The 12,990-nt window shown below is 51.5% G+C and overlaps 1 protein-coding gene across 1 annotated transcript in view; it reads left to right on the forward strand.

The window, feature by feature from the left end:
- Positions 1 to 12,990, forward strand: part of KIAA1211L (KIAA1211 like) — a 144,706-nt gene that overhangs the window by 108,773 nt on the left and 22,943 nt on the right. The window contains exons 6-8 of the mRNA XM_025354194.1: positions 674 to 868; positions 4,323 to 5,011; positions 5,141 to 6,144. Of these exons, the coding sequence (XP_025209979.1) occupies positions 674 to 868; positions 4,323 to 5,011; positions 5,141 to 6,144 (1,888 nt within the window). The remainder of the gene's footprint in view (positions 1 to 673; positions 869 to 4,322; positions 5,012 to 5,140; positions 6,145 to 12,990) is intronic.

The following is a 12,990-nucleotide window of genomic DNA, read 5'->3' on the forward strand; positions in this document are numbered from 1 at the left end:
ACCAGGTGACTGTGCCCTTGGACAAATCGGGCTGGTGTGTTTTGACAGAGAAAGCTCTTGTCTGAAGTGCCTGTGCCAGCTGCCACAGAAGAGTGACACGGGAGCCTGAGACACAGGTTCTCTGCATGGTCTTGGGAAGGAGTGGCAGGTTTCCAGGAGCTGGCCCTGTACTTTAAACTCCCAGCCATTTACCTTTCTCCAGGAGGATCCTAGACCCCTCCTTGCTGAGAATCTAATTGAAAGTATTGGCTGGACGTGGTGACTCATGCCTGTAATCACAGCACTTTGGGAGGCCGAGGCGGGCGGATCACCAGGTCAGGAGTTTGAGACCAGCCTGGCCAACATAGTGAGACTCCGTCTCTATGAAAAACTCAAAAATTAGCTGGGTGTGGTGGCGGGTGCCTGTAATCCCAGCTACTCAGCAGGAAAATTGCTTGAACTCAGGAGGCGGAGGTTGCAGTGAGCCGAGATCATGCCACTGCACTCCAGCCTGGGTGACAGAGCAAGACTCCATCTTGAAAAAAAAATAAAGAAAGAAAGAATTTCCACACACATCAAGCCAGAGACAGTGTGAGAAGACTGAGCCTGGGCAGAAAAGGGCATTGTTGCTTTGGTCGTCCTTATTTCACATGGTGAGGTTCATGCTCTGTGTGTCTGTTCTCGTCCCATGAAGGTCTCTGTCGTGTCTCCAGACCACGTAAGCGACAGCACTGTCTCTGCCCGGACCTCGGACAGCAGCCTGGCACCAGTGGCCGACTTCAGTTACCCTCCAGAATCCTCCTCCTGCTTGGACAACTCTGCAGCTAAGCACAAGCTCCAGGTCAAGCCCCGCAACCAGCGGTCGAGTAAGATGAGGCGGCTTTCATCGGTAATTGGGTTTCCTTCTCCACACAGAGGCAGGCCAGGCAGGCTTAACACGCCCCCCGCAAACCCGCACAACCTACCTCACTCCCTCCCACAGGGTCTCGTGCCCCTCCGAGCACTCCCACAGTTCACGGAGCCATGCTGGAGAAGATGAAGTTGCTCATCATTTTAAACATAAACCAGATCTGTCTCTCCCTTGCAGAATCGCTCCATTCATCCATCCATCCATCCGTCTGTCCGTCATTCCTCACACACTCACTACTGAATGCTGGTTGCCTTCCCCCTGCACTCAGAGTAAAGTCCACACTCCAGGCCTGGTACATCAGGTCCTGCCTACCCCTCAGGCTTCTTACCTTTCTCACTCAGCACTCTGGCCACCTTTCTGCCTCTTGAGCTCCCGAGCTGCCTCTAGCCTCAGGCCTTGGTGCTGCTGTGTCCCAGCCTTGGGGCCTGAGAGTCCCCCAGAGAAACTCACCTGCCCGTTCACTTCCTTCAGATCACTCACCTCATGCCAGAGTGACCTTTGTAAATGGATGTGCTCTTATTGCCAGTCTTCTTTGAGACCCTGTCCCGGCTGCACTTTCAACCCTTAGAACATTTCTGGTCACAGAGTTGTTGAATGACGACAGTTGTTGGATGAACGACGGAACAAATGAATGAGTGAATTAACAAATGAGTGAATGAAAGAAGCCGAAACACTAGCGTGGACACCTGTCTTGGACGAGGGGCCTACTCAGTAGCATGGGGAGAAAAGACAGACCCCTCTCTGGGTGTGCTGCCTTGGGGTGTCGTTACCTCCTAGTCCTAGAAGCTGAGAAACTGGTTCATGGAACACTTTGGCTTCATTTACTGGCAGGTTCGAGGTTCACACAGGGTTGTTCCCTCTCCCCTACCTGACGGGCACCGTAACGCCTCCCCCCTGGAGTGGGGGCCAGCCTGGCCACAGAGAATGACAGTGCTGATAAAGAGATGCTCATAGGCTAACATCCTGTGTCGTTCCCTGGCGACATGATTGGGGTGTGTTGGTGAAGTACCCAGGGCAAGCTGGGTGCCTCAGCTGCAGACAGTTGGACTAGGGCCACTCAGGAGTTCAGCAACTCCCTGAAGAGAGCGAGTTTTCCTTTGGGCATATGGAAGGTGCTCTTTAAACTCATGCCAGCAGAGTGGACTTTTGAGGGGACTAATGCTGGAGAAAGAAGCAAGGTGAGTTACCTTCAGGCTGATGTGCCAGCTAGGAACCAGGATACTTGTGCCATAGGTGTGTGTGTCCAGTGCATGTACAGTTAGAGGCTGTGTGCTGTGTCGGCGTGACAAGGTCCAGTCACTGAAGACCTGCCTGTCCTCGTGCTGAATGAGACCACAGGGCCAGGGGCTGCTCCCTTCTGGTCCTCAAGTCTGTGATTTATGACTCCCATGGGGATGTCTTTTGCTCTGGCCAGGGCATTTATAGCCAGCCACAACCTGGCCAGGACTTGGTGACAGAGCGAAGCCTGATGTCTATTCCAGGTGGAAACGCAGCCTCCCTTCTTGCTCCCATCTGGGCAGGGCTGTATCCTTCTTTCTTTACATTTGAACTTGACTTAGTTCTTGAATCCCACTTTGTAGAATAACAGAAAACCTGATGTAGCCAGTCTGTGCAAACAGGTAAACACAGCCTTTCCTTGATTTCAACTCTGTCACATCCATGGTCTTTCCCTCTTTTCCCCTTCCCTGCTTGGTAAGGAGCAGGCATAGGTATCTTAAGTTCTCAGAGGTGTCCATATCTTCCTCCATCCACTGTTGTGGAACCTGTGATGCTGAGGGCCTCTGTCCTTCAGTGTCCATAGCACCCTTTGCCCTTTGGTCATGAGGTCCCTCTTCCCAACCATAAGGATCTTCCTTGTGGCCTGGCCCCTCTCAGGGATGAAGGTGCTTTCAGATGCTCCCTAAATGCTCCCAGGACGGGAAAGAACAGGCATGCCACCCCTCTGCTGCCTTGTGTGGGCTCCGTGACTGATAGTTTTAAAAGGTGACCTCCATCCTAAAGAGGTTTCAATATCAGCAGTTTCCTGTAGTAGCAGAAGGTCATCAACATGGCAAAGTAAAGGACCTGCAACTTTTGAAAGTTCTTCTGTAGCTTTCTTTGTGCCTCTTCCTCTTTTTAAATCCAGAAGAATAGGATCGTGTATTTTGGTGCGAGTTTGCTTAGGTATTGTCACAGACATCCCAGGCATCCTGTATTCTATTAGCAAGCAGATGCCATGAAAAATGTTAAAATAATAACAAACAGCAAGAAGAAAAACCTATTGCAAACATACCCTGAGTGTCACATTTCCTGCTTTAGACAAAGGGAAGGAGAGAGCAATAGCCTGGGTGACTCTTGGTGTCTAATATCACGAACTTTCTAAAAAGATCAGTCTCTACACCATCAACCTTTTGGTCATTTCCACGTTACTTTTGAATGGTTCTTGGTTACCTGGAGCTCCTTTCCTTCCCGAGAGAGCAGGAACTGACTCTGTGACAAAAGGAGGAAGTTGGACTGGAATCTGAATTCTAGAGATCTTTCAGAAGAATATCACAAGGCAGCATACGTTTGCCAAGCCAGTAGGGCTTCAGGAGGTTAGAGAAGGGGGGAATCTTAAACTGCAAAGAGTGGGAGAGTTTGAAGCAGTCCTTGGGGGTCCTGGTAGAATATCTTGGAGGTTGGGGGCAGGGGGGTGGGGGAGAGTGGGGAGGTGACAGTCACTCAGACCAAGTGTCTGGCGCAGTGTTGAGGGCTTGGTTTGACCTGAGTAGGGAGTGGAAGAAACAACTTAAGACCAGGGAATCTAGGACTGTAAATTTAGCTGAAAATTTTGGTTTTATCCTATATAGCTGTGGTTAGCTATTGGCATGATACGAGCCATCTTTTAGGAAAACCAGTCTGACTTTACTATGAGGGTGCACTCCTAAAGTGTTGACATGGGAGACTGGCTGGGATGAACACAGGGCCATAGAGCCCCAGCTGTTCAGCTCCGCCACCTGCTCGGCCAGGCTTGAACAAGGTATTGGCCTCTCTGAGCTCCTGGCTCTCAAGTGCAAAAAGTGACTCATCATCCCTTCCTCACTGGGATGAATGGAGGATTAAATGAAATAACAAGTGTGGAGCACAGAGCATGGCAGACGCTGGCTGCTGTTGGTCTCCTTCCCTTGGCTTTACTCTCTAGTCCACTGGTTTTGAGGCTCTGTCAGAGGAGCTGTAGACTTTTACTTGGGAGGCATATCTGCCATTGTCCCAATACACCTGTGAGTCCAAGTAGACCAGGAGGATACAAACTGAGAAAAGACACCCGTGGGTACATGCCTGCTTAAGTGCCAACTTTAGAGTGCTGCTCTCACTGCTATCACTAAGCCATTACAAGCCTTGAAGAAAGTGGGGAGCTGACAGGCTTCCTGGAATTTGCTATAGTGACGATGCTTTTTATCTTTCTTTCTCTCAGCGCGCTCAGTCTGAATCCCTGAGCGACCTGACGTGCACCCCAGAGGAGGAGGAAAACGAGGAGAAGCCACTGCTGGAAGTCAGCCCAGAAGAGAGCCCCAGCTCTGGGCAGCAGGACGTGGCGCCAGACAGAGGCCCTGAGCCTGGGCCACCGGCGCCCTTGCCGCCACTCGGAGGGGTCCGTGCCAGACGCGCCCGCCTGCAGCACTGCTCGGCGCTCAGGGCCAGCTTGGAGGAGGAGGGCGCCCCCGGGGACGACCCCTCAAGCCGCCCGACCACCCCGGAGCTCGCCGAGCCCGAGTCGGCCCCCATCCTCCGCGTGGAGCCCCCGTCCCCGCCGGAGGGCCCCCCGCATCCAGGTCCCGACAGCGGAAAGCAGGAGGGGGAGGCGCCCCCAGCAGGCCCGTGTGCCCCGGCCGCAGACACGGCGGAGGAGGTGGTCTGTGCTCCCGAAGACGTCGCGAGCCCGCTTCCCACCGCCCTCCCTGAGGGGGACACAACGCCCCCCGAGACTGACCCCACCGCCACCTCGGAGGCGTCCTCTGCTCCCGACGGGCCAGACCGCAGTGTCCCGAAGGAAGCGGAGCCGACGCCGCCCGTGCTCCCGGACAAGGAGAAGGGGCCCCCAGGGCCGGCGCCCGAGCCCGAGAGAGGAGCGGGGACTGAACCCGAGAGAGGGGCAGAGACCGAGCCCGAGAGAGGGGCAGAGACCGAGCCCGAGAGAGGAGCGGGGACCGAACCCGAGAGAGGGGCAGAGACCGAGCCCGAGAGAGGGGCAGAGACCGAGCCCGAGAGAGGAGCGGGAGCAGAGCCCGAGAGAATTGGGACCGAGCCCGAGAGAATTGGGACCGAGCCCTCCGCGGCGCCCGCCCCGAGCCCGCCGGCGCCCAAGAGCTGCCTGAAGCACCGGCCCGCGGCCGCCAGCGAGGGCCCCGCCGCGTCCCCGACGCTTGCAGCCGCGGAGTCTCCCCCGGGGGAGCACGGCCCCGGTTCCCCCGACGCAGAGGCCGCCGCCCCGGAGCGCCCCAAGGCCGAGCGGGCCGAGGCGCCACCGGCGGGCGCCGAAAGGGCGGCTCCAGAGCGGAAGGCGGAGAGGGGCGGCGCCGAGCTGCGAGGCGCGAAGAAGTTCTCGGTGTCCTCGTGCCGAGCGCGGCCTCGCCCGGGCGCCTCCCGCCCGCTGGAACGCGCCAGCTGCCGCCTTCCCCTAGCGAGGAGCAGCCCGGCCTGGAGGAGCGAGGCGGCCCTTGACGACCTCCAGGGTCTCCCCGAGCCCCAGCACGCGAAACCTGGCCCTCGGAAGCCGGCGGAGTGCGGCCCTCAGGACTCGGGGGACAGGGCGGCCAGTCCGGCCGGGCCGCGCAGGAGCCCCCAGGAGGCGGCCGCCACGCCCGGCACGAGAGAGCCCTGCCCAGCCGCCCAGGAGCCGGCCCCGAGTGAGGACAGAAACCCCTTCCCCGTCAAGCTCCGGTCCACCTCCGTCTCGCTCAAATACAGGGATGGCGCCTCCCAGGAGACGAAGGGTGTGAAGAGGTACAGTGCGGAAGTCCGGTTAGAAAGGTCGCTGACCGTGCTCCCGAAGGAGGAGAAGTGTCCCCTCGGGACGGCCCCCGCCCTTCGAGGCGCCAGGGCCCCCAGCGACCAAGGAAAGGGGAAGGCCCGGCCCCCCGAGCCGCTCAGCTCCAAGCCGCCCCTGCCCCGGAAGCCGCTTCTGCAGAGCTTCACGCTGCCGCACCAGGCCGCGCCCCCCGACACCGGCCCGGGAGAACGCGACCCCAGGAAGGAGCCCAGGACGGCGGAGAAAAGGTCGCTGCGCAGGGGAGCTGGTAAGAGCTCGTCGAGGGTGCGGGAAGGGCAGGGCCTGGGGAGATCCACATCCGCTGGCACATCTTGCTGGACACTCGCTAACTGTGTAAATGCTCCTGGTACAAACGTTGTTGCAGGGGAGTTGGAAGGAGTCAGAATTCCCACTAATATCATGTCTGATCTAGAGCAAGCTTGTCCAACTCGCTACCTGGGCCCGGGGTGGCTTTGAATGTGGCCCAACAGGAATTGGTAAACTTTCTTAAAACATTGAGACTTTCTGCGAAGTTTTTTTTAAAGCTCATCAGTGGCCTTTTGTGTTGGTGTATTTTATGTGTGGCCCAAGACAATTCTTCTTCCAGTGTGGCTCAGGGAAGCCAAAAGATTGGACACCCCTAATCTAGAGTAAGGAATAGGCCGACCTCGGTAGCTCATGCCTGTAATTCCAGCACTTTGGGAGGCCAAGGCCTGCGGATAAGCCCAGGAGTTCAACACCAGCCTGGGCAACATAGCGAGACCTTGTTCTACAAAAAAATTTAAAACTAGCCAGGCGTGGTGGTGGTGCACGCCTGTAGTCCCAGCTACTTGGGAGGCTGAAATAGGATTGCTTGAGCTCAGGAGTTCAAGGCTGCAGTGAGCTCTGATGGTGCCATGCACTCCAGCCTGGGTGACAGAGTGAGACCCTGTCTCTTTTAAAAAGAGAGAGAAAATAAGGAATAAAGTGTAGAAAAGGGAAAATAAATACCAGGATTTTGTATAAGTACAGAGAAGTCAGTGTGTAGACATGAGATAAAGAGAAATGTAAAAACTGATTTTGATAGGACTCTCAGCGAATCTCTCAAATTCCTCTCCCACTTTTCACCTGAGAAACTCAGCAAAGTCCAAATCCCAGGACATGCGTACTCATTTTGATGCAGGTTCTTTCAGGGCCTGAGCTATTTCTTGGCGATAAACGAAACATACTCCACTATCAGGGTCCTTCTGACCTTTTCCTCTAAGAAAGAATTTCCTCCTGCTGTTCATAATCAGGTTCGCGTGGCCCAGCTGCACATGGAACGTGTTCCATGTATTGAAATCACAAGTCTGTATAAAATGTAAGTCTCTCTCAAGAGGGTCAGCATTTACTTGCTGTCGTGAAAGGGAGATTGTGTTAAGATTCAGGCAGAACGTAGGAATCTTTGAAAGCAGCTGTCTTCTGACATGAGCAAAGTAGATGACCTTTCTCTGTCTTTGACATTTGTCACTTCTTACGGAAGTGAGGAAATGAGAAATCTGTTGAAAATGTGTATTTGCAGCAGAGCTAAAGAATCTTTCATTGCTGGGTTTTTTTGTTTGTTTGTTGTTTGTTTGTTTGTTTTGAGACTCTGTCTCACTCTGTTGCCCAGGCTGGAATGTAGTGGTACAATCTTGGCTCACTGCAACCTCTGCCTCCCAGGTTCAAGTGATTCTCCTGCCTCAGCCTCCCGAGTAGCTGGGATTACAGGCGCCCACCACTACACCTGGCTAATTTTTTTTTACAGTTTTGGTAGAGACGAGGTTTCACCATGTTGGCCAGGCTGGTTTCAAACTCCTGACCTCAAGTGATCCGCCCGCCTCAGCCTCCCAAAGTGCTGGGATTACAGACGTGAGCCACCGCGCCTGGCCTGCTGGTTTTTTTAAATTAATGGAAATCTGTGAGCCAGAAAACGACACTACACAAATAAGTTGTGTGTGCATGTGATGAGGGCCCTAGAGAGAAGTTTTCCATGGCGAATTTTGTTTTTTAAAAATGTTTTGGCCTGGCGTGGTGGCTCACACTTGTAATCCCAGCACTTTGGGAGACTGAGGCAGGCGGATCACAAGGTCAGGAGCTTGAGACCAGCCTGACCAATATGGTGAAACCCCATTTCTACTAAAAATACAAAAATTAGCCAGGCGTGGTGGCGCGCACCTCTAATCCCAGCTACTCAGGAGGCTGAGGCAGGACAATCACTTGAACCCGGGAGGTGGAGGTTGCAGTGAGCCGAGATCATGCCACTGCACTCCAGCCTGGGTGACAGAGAGAGACTCCATCTCAAAAAAAAAAAAAAAAAAGAATGTTTCAGGCTACTCAAGCACAGTATTGTAGGACAGAAGGGAAATAGAACCTGGTGGCTCTCTGAGGGAATCCTGTACCCTAAGAGGAAGATGCATACACAGGAAGAAAATTAGCTCATACAAAACAATGTGAAAACAGTTCCAAAATAGTCTAATCTTTTCTGGCTCTTTTACAGTACTTTAAATTGCTAAGGTGACACACAAGGATTCACAGTTCCAAAGAGCCCACACATGTGGCCTTCCCAATCTGAAGGCCCCTTGGCACAGCCGTGATTTTGAGTTGCTGCTGCCACTGCAGTAGGATAATCAGTGCGGGAATTTGGAGGAAGTTCAAGCCGTAGCTGACGATCCACTCTGCAGGTTTCCATTGAGGTTATTGAAGCTATTGTAGAGTGATTAAAAAAGCCACTGAAGTAGCAAGGGAGGAAGGAGTCGCTCTCTGTGCACATGAAACCCTGACCTTCATGGCCCAGAATTGAAAATGTCTCTCAAGGGCTTGCTAAATGAATGGAACTTAAAAACAGAATATCAAGCTCGTAGTCAAATCTGGGAAAGAAGCTTCAGAGGGCAATGCTTTGCCCATTATTTATATGTGAGTTCCTCAACCTAAGCCAGGTTTTCTTCACTATAAAATGCCTGGGATGGTCTGTAAAGACCTTGTGTATTTTTCTTTGATTTATAAAATGTAATAGAGTGTTTGTTTATTAACAGCTTTTCTTATGTAGTAGAAGAGAATTGTCTCGTCCATCTAAGTTTAATCACATTCACTAAAGCCATAGAAATGACAGAGTTAGATGAATTCCAAAGCAAAAGAAGAATCTAGGTTACTTTATGGGCATGAGTAATGATATTCATTTTACCACACAGAAAGGAGGGAAGGAATTACCTGCATTCTATAGGGAAGCAACTCTGGAGGCAGGGGCAGTGGTACTGGAAGGACAGGTACCAGGACAGGCTGGGCCTGCTCCCTGATCCTACCTGGACCTTGAGGGACTATCTCATGCTGACCAGAGCAGAATCTCAGGGTCTGCACTGTCAGACCCCAGTAGTGAAGCTGCCCCCACACCTTCCCCAGATACCAAATCTGTTTGTGCTTTCATTGATTATTATCACTTCTACTATTATCATTCTCATTGCTCCCAAATTATGTTAGCTAGAAGCAATTCAGTTCATATAAAACATACAGGTAATGAAAGTTTTAATAACAATACCACTCTGCTTCCAGAAAGACCTAATATTTGCTGTTATGGTGGCAAATACCTTGCCCAGAGCTCCTGAATAGTCTCCTCCCCCGTCCTCCCTCCAGGGCATGTACAGTAAAGTTGGATGATTGACGTGTTCCAGATGACTCAGCTTTGGGCATTCAAGCTGCTTGGTCCCCAGCACCTGGTTTATTCCTCCTCCTCCTCTTCCACACCTTGTTTTCCTTCTTTGAAGGAATGGAGGAACGCTTCAGCAGAAGGAGTAGGGAAGGATGCAGTGGTGGTTGGTTGTAGTAAACAGGAGCCTGGCTTGCCGAAGGGGCTGAGCCTCACAGGGCTGTGCTGGAGTGGTTCCTGCAGTCTTAGTACATGTCTGTGCTCCTCGAGGCAGAGGAGCCCTGTTTAGAGGCCTGGTTCATAATTTGCTGATCTGTCCTAGGAAGTAAATGGCCCAGGGTTATCAGCTGTGTTCATTTGTGCAGAACATTTTACATCCTCCTGTTGGTTCAATCCATCCCAGAGTCCAAATTACAGGTCATAAAGCAGCTTCTGCACACAGGATTAGAATGAGAATAAAGGAGTTAGAGAATATTGTGTGGAAAAATTGGAAAACACAGAAAGTATGTAGAAAAAAAAATCACTCCTAGGTCGACTCTCCTTCTAGTCTGTCTTGTTTCTGGGTATGAGATTTATTTTTTTTACAAAGTCATGGTCACAGGTTGGTGTTTTGGAGGGTAGCGTAAGAAACCACCCTTCTCTGGCCGGGCGCGGTGGCTCAAGCCTGTAATCCCAGCACTTTGGGAGGCCGAGGCGGGCGGATCACAAGGTCAGGAGATCGAGACCATCCTGGCTAACACGGTGAAACCCCGTCTCTACTAAAAACACAAAAAAAGTAGCCGGGCGAGGTGGCGGGCGCCTGTAGTCCCAGCTACTCGGGAGGCTGAGGCAGGAGAATGGCGTAAACCCAGGAGGCGGAGCTTGCAGTGAGCTGAGATCGCGCCACTGCACTCCAGCCTGGGGGACAGAGCAAGACTCCGTCTCAAAAAAAAAAAAAGAAACCACCCTTCTCACCTGGGGACCTCATTTGATAACCGGCGTTGGCTAATCTGAGCTGGATTCCTCCAGACAGGGTTGGTGACAGAGTAACACACTCCAGTCTCTGACCCTCTTTTTCTAGACTCCAGTACTCACTCATTCATGCATTCTTGTTTTCAACAAATATTTAATGTCCTCCTGCCATGCAAGCTCTTTCTTGGCCCCAAAAGATGGGAAGAGCACAGGGGACTGACGCGCGGAGTTTATTGCGTGGAGAAGGCAGGTGGTAGCTGGATGCCGGAGGAGTGTAGACAGCCATTTTCTGGCCCACCTTGTCTTTGGATGTCACAGCCATTTTCTGAAGGAAATGAACTGGAAGAGACTGTCACCCTTTTTAAATGACACAGTTCAGATATATTCAAATTCATTTGGGTTAGAATACAAGCTGTCAAGGGTTTTGTTGGCATCCTGCTAAAAATATATTCCTATCTCTTGAATTTTCAAAATTTCATTTTATTGTGATATGAACACCTAACATGAGATCGACCCTCTTAACAAATTTTAAAATGTACAATGCAGTATTGTTGTCTATAGGTACAATGTTGTAGAGCAGATCTCTAGAACGTATTTTTCTTAACATAACTGAAACTTTATAAACATTAATGAACAGCCCCCAATTTCCCTCTCCCCCTCCCAGCTCCTAATGACCACCTTTCCACTCTTCAATTGTATGAATTTGACTGTTTTAGATTTCACATAGAAATGTGATTGTGTAATACTTGTCCTTCTGTGACTAGCTGATTTCACTTAGCATAACGTCTTCAAGGTTCATTCCTGTTGCTGCAAGTACAGAATTTCCTTCCTTTCTAAGGCTGGATAATATTCCATTGTAGGTATACACCACAGTTGCTTTATCCATTTGTTTGTCCAAACACGTTTAGGCTGTTTCCACATCTTGGCTGTTGTGAATAGTGCCTCAGTGAACAGGGAGTGTTAATATCTCTGAGATTCTGATTTCAGTTCTTTTGGATATATACCCACATATGTTTTGAATTCTTAAAGAAAACCAGCTTTGCTCACATTGGCATTTTTTTTAGTCTTGCCCTTCCCTTCACAGTCCCTTCTGAGCAAGTGTCATCAACACTGTAACCTCTGTTTCCCTGTCCTTCCTCTGCTCCTCAGCCATGTGTGTCTTATCCTTGCATGCCACCCAGTACAAAGCGACCTCTCCTCATTTTCCCTCGTGCAAGACCCATCACAGAATCCCACCTGTTTCCTGGTGTTCTTGCTTCCCTTGACTTCTTGGGCCACAGCAGCCAGCCACCGACCCATCTGATGAGCAGCCCTGACTTGACACCTCAGCATTCACAATTCCATTTATCAATACCACCTCCAGCACAGTTCTCTTTCCTTCTCAGTACTCCATCTACCCAGATGCTCAAGCCAGAAACCCCAGTGTTATTACAAATACCTTGATATGAACAACCCTGAGAGGCCTAAAAATGATAGGAAAATCACCTTGTAATCCCACTGCTTTTACAATGACATGAAAAGGGACTCGCTGTTCTGACCAAGATGGAATAAACACTTAAACCACCCCATCTCTCCCACTGATACAACATCAAACCCTATGCAGAATGCATAAAGTGAGTATCAGAGGACTCTGAAAGGTAGATAAGAGGAGCTGGTAGCCTGAGGAGATAGATCAGGACCCAAGTGATGACTCCATAGCAAGTGTGAGTAGTGAAGGAGCACCTCTGTCACTGGTGGCATCAACAACTCCTGCAGGCCAGAGTTCCTGAGACTTTCCCAGCCTAGATCCCACTGCACACCCCCACCACCAGCCCCTATGGGACAGAGCTTGTTGGACAGCCTTGGCCCTACTCTAAGTGAACACCAGCAACGAAGCAGCAAATCCCTCTTAGCGGCAGCATCCCTGCAGGATGGAGTTCTTTCTATTCTCTCATCCCTATGCCAGGCAAATGCCAACAACAAGCTGAAAACTACTTGCCTGGGTGGCAGTGGCAGTGATGTCCCTTGTGAGGCACCACTCTTGATTCTTTCAGTCCTAATCTTGGCTCATCAGTGAAGTGGCCCACCCCTCACCCCTGCCGAAGATGATAGCAATACCCTCTGCAGGGCAACGGCCCTTTAGCCCTTCCAGCCCTGCTCCAAGTAAGCACCAGCCTAGAGCACTCCAGGTGAGCACCTGCCTCTCCCCACGGCAGCTCCTGTGCGACAGAGCTCTTTTGACTCTTTAGATACTACACCCGGAGAAACCCAATAATGAAGCTATACGCCTGTGTTAGCACAGACAGCAGCGACAGGTACGGAGGTTGGAGGTCCTGCAGGCCCCTTTCCCTTGCCTCTCTGTCCTGAGGTGGTCCCAGTCACAAGAAGGTGCTACGGGGCAGAGAGGCTAAACCTTGGCTTTCTAGCCATAGAACCTTGAGGAGTGGAGATTACAGAAAGGAGACATCTGAGTTAGATATCCTTTAAATCTGCGTATGAAGTTCTGGGCTCATCCCTGAGCTGCACATGCATAAAACTGACTAG

The sequence above is a fragment of the Theropithecus gelada genome, chromosome 13, assembly GCF_003255815.1.
Source record: "Theropithecus gelada isolate Dixy chromosome 13, Tgel_1.0, whole genome shotgun sequence".
In the NCBI taxonomy this organism is placed as follows: domain Eukaryota; kingdom Metazoa; phylum Chordata; class Mammalia; order Primates; family Cercopithecidae; genus Theropithecus; species Theropithecus gelada.